At 37.5% G+C, this 15,683-nt stretch overlaps 1 protein-coding gene across 2 annotated transcripts in view; it reads left to right on the forward strand.

The window, feature by feature from the left end:
* The window catches only part of MAP3K1 (mitogen-activated protein kinase kinase kinase 1), a 96,305-nt gene that overhangs the window by 47,637 nt on the left and 32,985 nt on the right, over positions 1-15,683 (forward strand). For both annotated transcript variants that reach the window (XM_074952562.1, XM_074952561.1), the window contains exons 2-6: positions 8,879-9,029; positions 10,050-10,247; positions 12,856-13,056; positions 14,033-14,149; positions 14,764-14,912. In XM_074952562.1, coding sequence (XP_074808663.1) covers positions 8,879-9,029; positions 10,050-10,247; positions 12,856-13,056; positions 14,033-14,149; positions 14,764-14,912 — 816 coding nt within the window. The remainder of the gene's footprint in view (positions 1-8,878; positions 9,030-10,049; positions 10,248-12,855; positions 13,057-14,032; positions 14,150-14,763; positions 14,913-15,683) is intronic.

Genomic DNA, 15,683 nt, shown 5'->3' on the forward strand with positions numbered 1-15,683 from the left:
TGTAATTTATACCTGATTGGGAATCCTAAAAAGAACCACAAACTTTTCACTGGCTATTGCCAGCAGGAGAGTGAGTTTGTGTGTGGGTGGGGGCGGGGGGTGAGAGAACCTGGATTTGTGCTGGAAATGGCCCAACTTGATGATCACTTTAGATAAGCTATTACCAGCAGGAGAGTGGGGTGGGAGGAGGTATTGTTTCATGGTCTCTGTGTATATAATGTCTTCTGCAGTTTCCACAGTATGCATCCGATGAAGTGAGCTGTAGCTCACGAAAGCTCATGCTCAAATAAATTGGTTAGTCTCTAAGGTGCCACAAGTACTCCTTTTCTTTTTGTGAATACAGACTAACACGGCTGTTACTCTGAAACCTATCCAAAGATTGCAAAGAACTTTACAACTACTAATTAAGACCTCGGTGCCCCTTTATAATTGGTAGTAAAAAAGAAAAGTAACTTCTGTTTTATAAGGAGTGAGTATGGAAAGGTTAAGTGACTTCAGCCCTGGACGGCAGGTTCAGGTTACAAGCCCCCTGCCTAGGGCTGAAGCACTTGAGCTTCAGGTTTGGCCCCTCCTCTCCCAGAGTGGTGAGGCTCGGGCTTTGGCGCAAACCCCCGCCCCCAGGGAAGTGGAGCTTGGGCAGGCTCAGGCTTCGGTCCCTCCTCCTGGGGTCGTGAAGTAATTTTTGTTGTCAGAAGGGGGTCATGGTGCAATGAAGTTTGAGAACCTCTGATCTACCTAATCTACTTGTATAGTTTATTTCAGGCTTTGGCTTCCTTTGTAATTTTTGCAGAAGATGAGGGAAGTTAGTTTTATAAAATGAGATTGTTGCATATATGTTCAAGATTTTTTTTTTTTTTTTTTTTTTTTTTTTTTAGTTAAGAGACCCATTAGAGAAAACCATGAAATTTTGGGCTTTACTATATTTTCTTGTTTCATTAGTGTATACACCAACTTTTTAAAATACTTACTTTGTAGCCCAAGACTTGGCTAAAGCTATTTAGCTTTTGGAGAACGGCAGGCACAAAAGATGAGGATTGAATAAGATGCAATAATATGTCATAATGCCTCTATATATAAATCCAGGGTATGCCAATGCCTTGAATACTGCATGCGTTTCTGGTCACCCAGAACAGATGTATTAGAATTGGAAAAAGTACAGAGAAGGACAACAAAAATTATTAGGGGTATGGAACAACTTCCGCATGAGGAGAGATTAAAAAGACTGGAACTCTTCAGCTTGGAAAAGCGAAAACTAATGGTGGGGATATGATAGAGGTCTGTAAAATCTGCACTTTCTCCTCAGCAGTCAGTAAGGAAGTGTTATTTATTTTTCACATAACGCAAGAACCAGGGATCACCCAATGAAATTAATAGGCAACAGGTTTAAAACAAAAGGAGGAAGTACTTCACGCAGTGCATAGTCAACCTGTGGAAGTCGTTGCCAGGAGATGTTGTGAAGGCCAAAACTAGAACAGGGATTCAAAAAGAACTAGATAAGTTCCTAGAGAATAGGGGTGTCAATAGCAATTAGCCAAGATAGTTTGGGATGCAACCCCATGCTCTGAGTGTCTCTACCCTCTGTTAGCCAGAAGGTTGGATGGATCACTCAATGATTGCCTGGTCTGTTCATTCCGTCTGAAGCATTTGGCATTGGCCACTGTCAGAGGACAGGATACTGGGCTAGATGGACCATTGGTCTGATCCAGTATTGCTGTTCTTATGTTATCTACACAGAGGGGTATTTTTTTTCTGTGGTTTCAGTTCTGGGTCTTGTAACATTCACGTTAGTTCTTCTCTCCCCCCCCCCCCCCCCGAACAGTTCTGTTCTGTTCAAACAAATAGAATAACGCATACTTATCTCATTCCCCTTTTTAGTGGCATTATTTCTGGGAGGGAGTCATTTACCTGAACTCTGCTCTTATAAGACATGCACTTGGTGTTTAAATTTGTAATTACCTTTCTCTCTTGATACCTGTGTAAGAAAATAAGTTATACCATTGATATTGTTTTTAAAAGTTAGTAACCAACAATAACCTCTCAGCCCAGTCGAAGGCCTTCATTGAATTGAGATGAAAAAGTAGGTTCCAGTTTCTTAGATCAGACATAGATTTAGTTGTGTACATCCTAGATTATGTGAAGGTTACCTTCCAGTAATAAACATATTGAATTTTTGTGTGAATTGTTTGATAAACTTCTTGTTGCCAATATTTTAGAATAATTATTATATCTAGATGTATACATATATAGATAAGAACATAAGAATGGCCATACTGGGTCAGACCAATGGTCCATCTAGCCCAGTATCCTGTCTTCAGTCAGTGGCTAATGCCACATGGGGGCTGGCCTGGGCCCCAGCTTTCTTCCCCCGAATGTTCCTCCATGCACCCCATAGTTTGGGGGACTCTGGTGTATACTTTCCATGACACTACTGTTGTCTAGGATTTCAGCACTCTCCTTAATAAAGGAAGAAGTTCTTGCCTAAAAGTTGGGCTGTATAGACAGAGAATACTGGGTTTTCCCCAGATTTCACCTATCAATAGCCCTTTGAATCTGTCCCCGGAGAGTCTCATGTTCTGAAAGAATTGATAGTTTTACTTCTTTTTTTAAAAACACTTGTGTCTGCTTCATAGAATTTGCTTACTGTGATACATATAAACCTTTAAGGTTCTCTCACAGGATAAAATGCTTTCCAGATGCAGCATAAGCATTATCAATGTAGAGAAGACAGTAGATCTAGGTTAAGGATTTAGGGACAAATCCTGGGCAATCCTCCTTTCTTCCATATTTTCATACTCTGAGTAAGCTATTTTCCTTTTTAAAAAAAATCCTGGTGGTAATAAAGAATAATATTTTAGACACAAAAGAGAAAAAGCATTGAAAGTATTACTGAAATGTTAGCGACCAGAAGATAGGATCTAAAGAATAGATTGTTTGCTTTTAAGGATCCCACGTGTCAAACATGCTAACTTTCTTGAGGTGGACACATAAATGTAAACAGAAGTTACTAGGACAGTTACTAATTAGATTTTTTTTCCTTACAACTATGTATTTATGGATATGGCAGACAGAGCTTTTCTTTTACTAGTGAATTTGCTCTTACCTGTTTTCAGTTTTTTTCCCCCTAGCTTTTCTACTACTAATGGGAAAAGTCAGTTTACCTGTATACTAAGTAAAACTACTTATCTGAAGAAGCTAGTTACATGCCTTGTTTTCTTTCTTAATAGTTTGCAATTGAGAGAGCCAGACAAATGGATTAGAGCTACACTAATGAAAAACAGTACTTTACTACTAGAAAATCAGGATTAAGTATATTGAACTTTCAAAAAATAAAATTTGCTTTGGACTGCTTACATGCCATTTAAAATAGGCAATGTTATTTTGTTAAATAGAAATAATGTAGTTTATGTACCCTGTGCTTATGTTAAAATTGTCATTGAAGGGTAATACTGTGTCTTAGAAAACCCGGCCTTACAAAGCAGTACAAAATAGATACATAACAAACCTTCAAATTTAAAAAAGAATTTTTTGAAAAATATTTTAAAAAAGCATCTGCATTCCACAATGTTATATAAAACTTGTCTTGAACATAGACTATTAATATAATGCATTGGTCCTATTGAACTTTTATATATTTGAGGTAAAATAGTTATTCACAAACCCGATCCAAATTGGTAATGCAATGCTCCTACTAGGTGAGTGAGACAGTCATGTGAAAAGTAATAGTTTTCACAAAACTGTGGACACTCTTTCTGTTTCACTGTTATGAACACCAATTCAGAACCCTACTTTTTAGGACACTTCTATGGAATCTTTCACTTCATTATTATATGAGGAGCTGGCAACATCCTCTGTATTTAGGTTGCCTAAAATTTCCCATAATACAAGATTCTTTAAACTTTTTGAGAAGTTCTACTACCTGCATTGTTTGGAGAAGACTTCTGAAATTCATCAGGGAGAAAGCGTTGGGGCTAAGAAAGTGCCTTTGGCTTGCTCCATGAAATTCCACTCAGGTTTGGCTGAGCTATAGGAAGGTGAAAATCAACGCTTCTCATTTTTGGTTTGCGTTTCTCATAATGATTTTGGCAGCACGCCAATATTCTGAAGAGCCAAGTCTCTTGCTGTCAGTGTAACAGAGGCACACTGCTGCCCGGGTGTTTTCGGAGGCATACCAGCTCCTGCCAGAGCACCTTTCGTTGGATGGGGGAAGTGTCAGGCTTGTTCTGTCCAGCCCACACACCCAGTACAAGTCACTTAGGGTATGTCTACACTGCCGTTAAACACCCAGCTGACTAGGGCTCACAGGGATCTGCGGAGCTGTAAAATTGTTTTGGACTTTGGCTGGAGTCCAGGCTCTGGGACACTTCCCCCCTCACAGGGTCCCAGAGCTCAGGCTCAAGCCCAAGCCTGAATGTCTATGCTGAAATTTTACAGCCCTGCAGCGTGAGCCCTGCGAGCCAGGTCAGCTGATGAGGGCCAGCCACAGGAGTTTAATTGCAGCATAGACCTACCTTAGTCTCTCAGTGCCTGATGGTGCATTATGTGGGGGTTGTTACAATTGCATAATATAATTTATTTTTGCCTTTAAAAATAAATTTAGGAAATTATATGTAAAAAATGTTAAAAGCAAGTCATTTAGTTTGTAGGTCATGGTTCTTGAAAGCTGTGTTGCCTGCCCATGCAACCCTAATTCTTCCCTCTTGTGTATATGCATTGTGCTAGCATATGTAATTGTGATCACATACCATTTTTCCAAAAGACTCCGGCCACATTCATTGCACCGGATGGACGGGGCTCAAGGAATGAATCGGGGCAGTGTACTAAATGTGGCTGTTGTTTTTTAGGAATCCTTCCTTTCTTGCTGTAGAAGTTAGAAGGTGTAGAGAATGAGAGAGGCAGCGTGTTTCAGGAAGAGAAAATACTCTGGTGTTTAAGGCGGCAAAACTCAGTACTATTCATGCATCTGCCTCAGACTTCCTGTGTGATGCTGAGCAAGTCACTTAAACACAAATTTTGGCAGGTGACCACTAATTGTCTGTCCTTCAGTTCTGTGTACCCAGCTTGAGTCCCTGGGGTCTGATTTGCAGAAGTACTAAGCACTCACAACTACAACTGAAGTGAGTAGGAGCTGTGGATGCGCAACACTTCTCACAGTAAAGCAGTGTGACCTGGAGGAATGAGCTCAATGTGGAAAGTCATGAGGTTCTGCCAATAATTCACTGTGAGGCCTCAGGAAAGTTTTTTGTCTCCATTAGCCCATCTGTAAAATGAGGATAATACTCTCTGGTTTGAAATGCAATCTGCGTTTGTGAGATGCTGAGATGATACAGTTGCAATGGCAACCTTAATTCTGATATTTCATGTTTTTCCAGTGCTTGACTTTGCAACCTAAATTAATGTTATTTTAACATAGACTTTTGTATGTAATTTACTTACATAGCACCGTACTTTTATAGTGCTGAGATGTTATCTAATTTCTAACTGCATGTGCAGATAGGGAACATCTGTTTAACCCCTCAGACAACGGAATGTAACCTTTTTTCTCTCTGAGTCCTGCCATCTGCATTAAGTATAAATCTGAATCTAGTTTGTGACTTGAATACATGGCCACCTGATGCAGTGAAAGAATGAGCTATAATGACAGATTATAAAATGTGTATTGAATAGATGCATAGTTTAATAATTTGACATTCTTCAGGTGGCGGTAGTGAAGTTATTCAGGAACAGCAACTGGAAACTAATTTCCATTTTGTTTTTGAAGATTTGCTAATTAATTTTAGAATATAAAAGATTTATATATTCTGGTATTTGAATCTCGAACACTTAATATGAGAAGTAGGGTCCAATAGTAGTTCATGTCTTTGTAGCGGTTGGTCATAATATGTGCATCAGAAATAATTCTTCCTAATTATCTGTGAGCTTCCAAATATTAAGAAAAAGCAAAGCACTTAAGCACATGCTTAGTGTTAATCTTCAATTGGGAGTACTCCCATGCTTAAGTTGAGTTCGTGCCTAAAAACTTTTCTGGATCAGAGTTAGTCTTCAGCACCTTGCAAGATCGGGCGCTTGGTGATTTGTTGGAGTGGTGCAGTCCACAACATCCATCAAAAGCTATTTTTATTGTTCTGAGGATTTTAAAGTGGAGTAATATAGGAACCAGTCCTGCTAACATGACTCAAAATTACCATTGCCCATCTTAGTCAGTGGGAGTCTTGCCTTAGTTATGAAGATCAGGCCCAACTGTGGATAAACTCAGTTTATAAAACACAAGGATATTCCAAGACACAAGGATGTAAGACACAAGGATATTCCATGCACAGATGGGAGATGAGAGGGTGGGAATTTTCTTAAATGCTCAGTACAAGAATTCTTAATAATGTACTTCACTTAAAACTATACTTTGAGTTCAGTGACATAAAATTTTTTTTTTCCAAAACAGCGTTCTGTGGTAATATATGATACTTAATTGCAGAACTTATCTTAGATTACTAGAGAGAACACTTTCAGACTCAGCTGGTCTATCCCACCAATATTTAAAAACAACAGTTCTTTGTAAGTAAGAGTATATTGGTTTTACTGTCACATGAGAGAACAAGATAGTTGCTTCTGCTTTTTAGAGAACAAGTGTAGATTGTAAGACTGTTGTATTACATTGTTCATTAATTCAAGTTCAAGGGTCCCTAAGACTTTTGTATATCAGTTGGGAAGTTAATCATGGTTATGTGAACAGATGAAATAGTATGCTTCATTCTCTTATTGCTTGCATAGTTTTTTTTGTCTTGTATACAAAGTATTCACACATTTGAAATGGCTAGTATCATGAAATTACAGCTACAGTATATTTTAGATGTTTAAGTAATTTAAAATATCTGAGGCAAATTCTCACCTAGATTTTTGTGGCTGTACCATTATATGGGCCCAGTTCTTATTCAGGTAAAGCTTCCATAGTCATCTGGGGTGTTTTGGCTGAATAAGGAAGGAATATAAATAAGGTCCTATATAATCTAGGGAGTGATTTTGTATATTCTTGTGTAGCCCTCAGCCCAATGGAGCCCCATTCTTGATTGGAACTCCGACTACTACAGAAACAGAAGTAAAATTCTGTCTTTCACTATATTTGAAGAATTTGTCATTTATATTAGGATTCAGACACTTTTTTTCATGCAGCAGGGATATGAATATCCCAATTTTGGGTTTGTTTAAATATATATTTGATCTCCTTGATGACTCAGAATGGGCCTGACTTTTTCAGAGGTTAAAATGGTTTGCTTATTTGGATGGAATTTTTATTGTATTTAGAAATTTAGGATTAATCGGCCACTTTCAATAAAACACCTAAAATCAAACTCATATTAGCAGTATGTTTAGAGGATGTTGCTTGAAAGAAAAGAAAATATTTTGTTTTCTGGTGTCCATCTGTGTATGACACTTCTGCACTGAACAGGAAAAAGATATTTCCTGTCTCTAGATAGTTTGTTTCCCTGGTCTCTACAATGAGAGAAAAATTGTCTTGTAACATTGATCAATGCTGTTTTGGGCCAACAAAAACATTTGATCAAAGTATTTTTTTTTTCATTCTTTACAATCACTTTTTCACCATTAGATATGGATTGTTGCACAGAAGAGACATTTTTAATTTATTTTTATCACAGGAAAGATAATGTATGTATTGCAGATTGTCTAATAGTAATACTACTTACAAAAAACTCATGTAAGACAATGTATAGTAGTGACGTTCTATCTGCATAACTAAGATAAACATTTCAGAAGGTTAAGATGGGATTATGTATATATATGAAAAAGTGGCAAATATGCAAATTATTTGTTCTGTGTAGACAAATTATTAAAAGCCCTATTTTTTCCACATTTGTGATTTATTTATTTTAAATATACAGGCATCCATTCAGATTGACAGTCTAATTGGGTTTAGGTGATAGATTTGCTTTTTGAAAAAATACAATTTATTTTCTTTTAAATGAACTAACTTCTAGAACATGGCAAGGAATCGTGTTGTGGCTAGGAATGTAGTTTTCTTGGTGATTTAGCAGATAGCTCAATAGAATCAGGTAATCCTTCGGACTGTTCTCGTGTGTACTTAAGTATTTGAGTATTTTTGTTGTTGCCTGTAAACACAGCAACTACTTTGCTGTAGGTCAAAATCATATAAGCCAGATGGGTTACACATTCATTTTAGTGATATTAGCGGACTAGATATTTTGTTATGATAGCTGACTGGGAATCCTTTTGAGTCAAAAGTAGTCCAGAAAGCAGCTCTTAACTACGTAATCCTTGCTTTTATGACTTCCCTTTCTAATTTAAACAAATTAAGTGTTAATTGCTTTCACTAAGCTTTTTTTTTTTTTACACAAATGACTTGTGGCATGACATATTTTTATACTATACCTTCCTCTTTCTAAATCTTCTACACTATTCATGTTATAAACTATCTTAAAATACATGAGACACTGCAAGCCTGCATGTGTCTATAGGTATATGACCAACCTTAAACTTCTGAGCTTTTTATGGGAGGTTGTGGAGGCGGGGGATTGGTTGTTGTTGGGGGGTTTTGTTTTGGTTCAAATTAGTATTTCATAAAGAAACTTTTCTTATTGGATGTCTAATACCCAGACTAGTACACATTTCAAGTAAATATGCCTCAAAGCAGTTATGCTCCAAATAGCAGGGTAGCAAATTGTTCACAGTAATGCTTAAGTGGCTTGCTCCAGCCAGTTGGAATTAATGTTTTGGTAATTATATTGTAAGGAGAGAGAGAGAGAAATTTATGATGGTACAAGGTTTAAGAATACCACAGAGTTATGTCTTTAATTTTAATTGAAGACAATCATATTTATGATTTTTTTTCTTTTTTTCTTTATTTTAGTCGTGACATGGAGACTAAAGAAACCCTCAGGGGGTTGCAGAAAATGGATGACCGCCCAGAAGAGCGCATGATCAGGGAGAAACTCAAGGCAACATGTATGCCAGCCTGGAAGCATGAATGGCTGGAAAGGAGAAGCAGGAGAGGCCCTGTGGTAAGTAGTGTTCAAGAAACGGTTATAATAATTTGAATTTTTTTTACTGATTATTTACAATTGTGAAAAGTGCCAAGATGGCTTAATAAATATTTGTTCTTAGAACCCCGCTACCCTGTATCTCAGTTATGATTGCTGACACTTAGTTATGATCCCTTTGTTCACTTTTATTGGCTATTTGAAGAATTGTTGCTAATTCTGTATGCCTTACAGATCTGTAGTGTGTTTGGTGCTTAGAAAGTCAAATAGCTCAACTGATATTGTTTTGCTTAAAAATATTATTGTGACAACACTGCCCTCTGTTGACATCCAAAGTAGCTGTGTTTACAGAATAGAACTTTAAACCATTTTCTCAGTCAACCCCCCCCCCCCCAATTTTGTTTCTAAATTTTAAAAAATTCACCTTCTTAAAACTTATGTATTAATCCCCCATTTGTCTAGCACAGGTGATTATCATCAGAAAAAACATTTTCCATGATTCTTGACATAAATCAAAATGCGAGTTCATTTTGCTCCTCTTCTGCAAGATGGCTTGTGATCGGTTTTGTCCGAGTAACATTGAAAGATGCATGCAAAAGAGCAAGATCAAAAGCATAATTATTTACAATAAAGAACTTGGCTACTTTTTATTTAGCAATCTGAAGTCAAGAAGCAGTTTCAGCTATAACCTAGAAGAACCAAAGGTGGCAAATAATTTGTGCAGAAACTGTTAACATTATAGACATGAATGAATGTTAATTTTGGACATATGATTGCTAAGAAAAACAGAATGGGAATTAATCTTATAATCTAATAACACACACATTTGAAATGCCAATGTGACTCTCAAACACTGATCACTAACATAATTGGGGAATAGCTGATATCTCAGTATAAAGGGAATATATCAGCTGCGAAACGAAGAAATATAAACACTGTACATATGTTTCCAAAACAGACTTCAAGTTAGTGTGTTCTGTTGCTTTATTTAGAAGATGATCATTTTACTAACCACAAACTCTGTGACTTATTTCCTACAAGGTGGTAAAACCAATCCCAGTGAAAGGTGATGGCTCTGAAAGCAACAAACTATCAATCGAACCTCAAGTTGAAGGGCAAAGCAATGCTTCTGCAACTCAGAAAGGAAGACGTAGCCCTTCTCCTAGTAGCTCCTCATCCTCTAGAACTGTTAAATCAGAATCACCAGGTGTTAGAAGAAAAAGGGTATCTCCAGTGCCTGTAAGTTGGAGAATGTAATGTAATTATGGTTTTGACTTTATTTTGAGATGTCACCGTTTATGGAAGAGGGGGTATTGCTATACACATGTCAAAATTTGGTACTTCTGAACTGTCAACAGAAGCTATCTCTAACTACTGGTTTTGGAGAGAAGATGCATGGTCTAAGGGGTTTCCCACTTGTGATTTTACTTAGGATAATGAAATGTGTGGTATGCCTAATAAATATTACATTCGTAGTTGTTAGGAAATTAAATGTGAAGGATGCAACTCCATGCTTGATTTGATCTGTTGTTTTTGTAGCAAATAAACCTGGATCAAGATTTTCAAAAATAGAATCTGTTATGGCAGGTGTCACCAGATGGTGCTGTTACCCACAGTCTTCCAAGTTCTTTTTCTTAGCACATGAGAAAATGTCCAGTGTTGGAAAGACACATGCTTTGTGTTAGTTTGCTTATGTAAAGTTCTGGTGGCAGAGTTTGCTCTCTTCATGGATCTTTGAGTGGAGTCAATTCTTGAAGCAGATGTGCTCCCTGGGAACCAGGTCTTGGTTTTTGGGTTGAGATTTCTAAAAGAAACAATTACCTCCATGTTGTTTGTGAGCACCTCTGTTCCAGAACTGGTGTACATGTACAAATAAAACAAGCTTTACTTAGAATAAGTATAGAATACTTAGACTCCATTTCACTGATTTCTCCTTCACTGGAAAGCCAACCTGCACAGGCCCCTGGACATCTGCTACCACTTGGCAAAAGAGCAATTGTACCTAAAGTTAAGCTCCTGGATCCCAATTTAGGCTCCTAAATAAGAGGCCTGACTTATTAAAAAATCTGACTGTAGGTTTCCACTTCTGAAAATCTTGGCCGAAGCACATGGTTTTGCTGCAGAAAACAGCAATATATCTGAGCACAAGGTAGAGTGCAGGCAGTTTACTTTTCTTTCTCCTGTGATAGCTCTACTGTTGTAGACTTTCAGTTTCCAAGAGGAGCGCTCTGCTTCCTTTCTACTGATTGGTCAGAAATACCATGAGTTGTAACTTCCGTTGAGAACAGTGGCACCATGCTAGGAGAGACCAAGATTACAATTAAGAAACTCAATTTTGCCTTTCCTCCATTTGTCGCTAATGGACTTTTTTCCATTGAATGAATTTTCGTAATTTGTTGTCACTGAAAATAAAGTTAATTTAAAAGTAAAGTTTAGTACAGTGGTTCTCAACTGGGGGTCCATGAGCCCTTTCAGGGGGGGCTGCGGAGCCCTGCAGCTGAAACCTGGTAACCTGAGCCCCAGCACTGAAGCCAGGAGCCCCAGCCACTGCCCCACTGAAGCTGGGAGCCACACTGGGAGCCCCCTCCCAGTGCGCCCATACACAGCCCCAGCTATCCCCTGCTTGCACCCTGAGGCTGAGCTACTTCCCTTCCTGCACACAGCCCCTAGCTTCACCCTGCTGACCCTTAGCTACACCCCTCACTTCACACAGCCCCTAGCTATCCCCTCCCTGCACCCTGAGCAGTTTTCAAACTTTTTGAACTGAGTCCTCCACTTAGTTTATATTTTTTGGTTGCTTCCCCCCACCGCCCAGACATGCTTAGTGGCCTCCTGAGAGAGTCGGAGTGGAGGTGGTGCTCCCTCCCTGGACCCCGCTGTGCGGAGCTGGCTCGAGCCCTGCCAGCCCTTGCTCCCCCAATAGAAGTCAAACTATGCCTATGCCCAAGGGTGTGTCCCCCCCGGCCTGGAGCCCCGACTTCCTGTCTTCTACCCCCACTGGGCCCTGTCATTTTTGTAGCGTGTTGAAGGGAGGCCTCGGCAAGAAAAAGATTGAGAACCCCTGGTTTAGTCCATGTTGGAATTAATGACTAACAAGAATGGTTCACTTACAATCTTCTACTTCACTATTTGAAATTCCAATTGGATTCCAACCATTCAGTAGCAATATTAAGTTTAATATCAGAAAAAAATATTTAAAAAATCTTAATATGTTAGAGAAATTAACTGAAGACTAGATACTTTGATACTAGATTTGGGTCATTTCTTTTAGAATAAAAAATATAGAGGCCTAAGTGAGAAATCTGTTTTCATAGTTAAGACAAGAGGAAGGAATTTCATCTTTTATCTGATATCTTCCTCTGAAAAATGTCCTATAAACTCTTATTCCTCAATGGCTAGAATTTAAAGGCGCTAATATACTTTATAAATGAAGAAATTTCATCTCACAGAACCAGTATTCAGCGTTGCCCTTCACAAATCCACAATAGTCTCTCAGTTCTAATTACTTGGGTAAAGTAGTGCAATAAAATCAATGAACAAAAATTTCAAGAAAAATAAAAGCCAGCTACTGGATTTTTACTTCCTATGTTAATATTTCAATAAACTTGTTTAAAACTTCATGTTTGCTGCATCTGATGTCTGCTGGATTTGAGCATGGAAGAAAATAAATGTACCTTGATAATCCTTGTAGTCCCTTTAAGATAGGGACTTTTTCTCATTTTGAATTCTCGTCAGTGCTGAGAGCATTGTTGAGCTTATTGTTGTCTCTTAACAAACAAATAATTGTCTTGTGTAAGAATTTTAGTGAAGAGAGAAATAGTTGATATTGGAAACAATTTTGTTGCAGTTTCAAAGTGGGAGAATAACACCACCTCGTAGAGCTCCATCTCCAGATGGCTTCTCACCATATAGCCCCGAGGAAACAAATCGTCGTGTCAACAAAGTTATGCGAGCCAGATTGTACCTGTTGCAGCAGATAGGACCTAATTCTTTCTTAATTGGAGGAGACAGCCCTGATAACAAGTATAGGGTGTTCATTGGGCCTCAGGTAGGAATCACCTAGCATGCCTACAATATTTTTTACTTACAGGGTTTGGAAATTGTATAGAACCATGTCAGATGAAGTTATAAATTCATAAACCAAAGTTAGATATTTAGCTATCCTATGAAATAGCATTTAAAAGGTGTCTTATGTACATATTATGATTTTGTGCCAACTATACTTCAAACATTAGGTTGTCTGTAGCAAACACTTTTCTTTTAAAATCCATTTAATTTAGCTGAGGAATCATTGATAATGTGCAAATTTAGTGTTTCACATTTATTTTTCACCCATTTTACACTCCCTCCATGGATGTGATATTAATTTCTAACTAGTATTTTGACTGAAATTTTGCCACTTTCTGTTTTGCCCCACCTTCCACTAGAAGAGGCACTTTTAATTTCTTATATCTGTGTCTTATGGTCTACACTTCCTGGATATATAAATATAAAACTTGGTTCTATACTGGTAAATGTAGAACCAATGCATATGAAAGCTTTCTGAACAGTCTCATAGTACTGTAGTATTAATACCTGCTATGGGAACTTCTCCAAATAGACCCTCCTAATGATGGTGTGACTATTCAATAGGGAACAACTAGACTTGTGTTCTTGGAACAGGGTGCAGAGGCCTATAATTGGCAGAAGAAAATTTCTTGATTGCCTTCATACTGGGTGATATGAGGATCAGGTGCATAAGATCCTTTGATATGAATGGTAACTACAACCTCTGAGAGGAAAAATGTCAGGAGAAAAGTAGCATAATTTGCTGTTTCCCATTTCTTTCTTTCTCTCTTTCTCGATGAAGAACAGAAGCATAAGTCGCATTTCAGAAGTTTAAATTCACTCTACATCCATTCATGGTCTTGTATTTTCACTGTCTGGGCAAAGCACTAGACAGTGTAGGTGCTTAATGAAAAATGTGCACATGTGTAAGTATCAAGCCACAGTAGGGCCCTAACCTGCTGTATGTTTCTTTGTAGACATGCAGTTGCGGGCGTGGAACATTTTGTATTCATTTGCTGTTTGTCATGCTTCGAGTGTTCCAGTTAGAACCCTCAGACCCAATGCTTTGGAGAAAGACCTTGAAGAATTTTGAGGTAATGAATTCCAGATGTATTTAATAGCAAATGTGAGTACACACACAGTTACAGCATTTTTAGGGCATGTTTTTAAAACAGCTGAAGACTGTACCAAGTTTTGAAGGAATAGAGTTAAAAGTTTTTAATTTGGCCAGTGTTTCTGCGTATTAGTTTCAAAAACTATGTAAATATTAGAAAAATATCCTTTGCAATAAAAGGAGCAACTGAAAAGTAGAAATCTTTGGTTCGGTGAATATGCTATAAAACTTTCTTTTCCACTTACTTCAAATTTGTATTTTCATCAGCATCTGTAGTGTATCATTTATCTGTTGTCTCAATAGTAAATTATTAAGCTGAGCAAGTTTCTGCCACACAATCTTTGTACAAAGTAAAGAAAAATGGAGCTGATGATTTTTATGTGAAGTAGTTTGTTCCTTGCAAGCCATTTTATTCTCAAGACAATAGTGAAATTCCTGCTGTTGCAGCTGCAATTACAATTTAATAATAATAATGTGTTATAAACATATAGACAAATATATTTCATTGTCAATATTGAAATCTCAAGAACATCTCTTTATGTGTGAGGTATTTATATCATAAATACTACTGTTGCTATCTTTTCCCAATGTTAGGTTGAGAGTTTGTTCCAGAAATATCACAGTAGGCGTAGCTCAAGGATCAAAGCTCCATCTCGTAACACCATCCAGAAGTTTGTCTCACGCATGTCAAATTCTCATACATTGTCATCATCTAGTACTTCTACATCTAGTTCAGAAAACAGGTTAGTATTTTTCTAAAGGAATTAAAAAGCTTTGTTCTGTAGCCTCCCCCCCCCCCCCCCCCCATTTTGGAGGTTTAGATACACTCACATTTTATTTTAATCTATTTAAAGCTACTTCCATTTTAAGTCAAATAAAATAATTTTGTGTATGCAAAAAAAATCGATCAAGTTTACATCAGTCATCTTGATACCAACACGGACATATTGAATTTACAAGACCTATTTGAAAAATGTGTTAGATATTGATGTTTTGCAGAGAATCTATTCCTTTGTTCCTTGTTCAAAGTGAAATTTTTTTTAAAAAAGTGTGCAGTTATTTTTAAGACTGGAGTACACATTTAGCTCCCAAAACTGACGTGTTTGTGTGTGTGCATGTGTTCATATGCAGCATGCAGGAAAATGTTCACAAATGTAGAAATATCTCATTTTTTCCTGTGCAAATAATTTTTGAAAGCAAGCTGTATCACTTAAAAGCAACAGTCATATGCTTATGAACATGTGGGCTTGCAAGTTCCAGGTAAGTATACTCCACGTGTGTGTGTGTGTGTGTGTGTGTGTGTATGTATGTATGTATGTATGTATGTATGTATGTATGTAGGGATTTTTGTATTCTTCAATCTGGCTCATTCTGGCACATACCATATTAGAAGCATATTTATGATTTTTCCAATACTTAAGCTTAGTAAAGTTAATGATTCTTTGAAAAGCTATTGCAAATTTTTATTTTTACTTCAGTGTTTTTGCTTAATGGGTCTTGTAAATTTGTTAGGG

The sequence above is a fragment of the Natator depressus genome, chromosome 5 (genome assembly GCF_965152275.1).
Source record: "Natator depressus isolate rNatDep1 chromosome 5, rNatDep2.hap1, whole genome shotgun sequence".
In the NCBI taxonomy this organism is placed as follows: Eukaryota; Metazoa; Chordata; order Testudines; family Cheloniidae; genus Natator; species Natator depressus.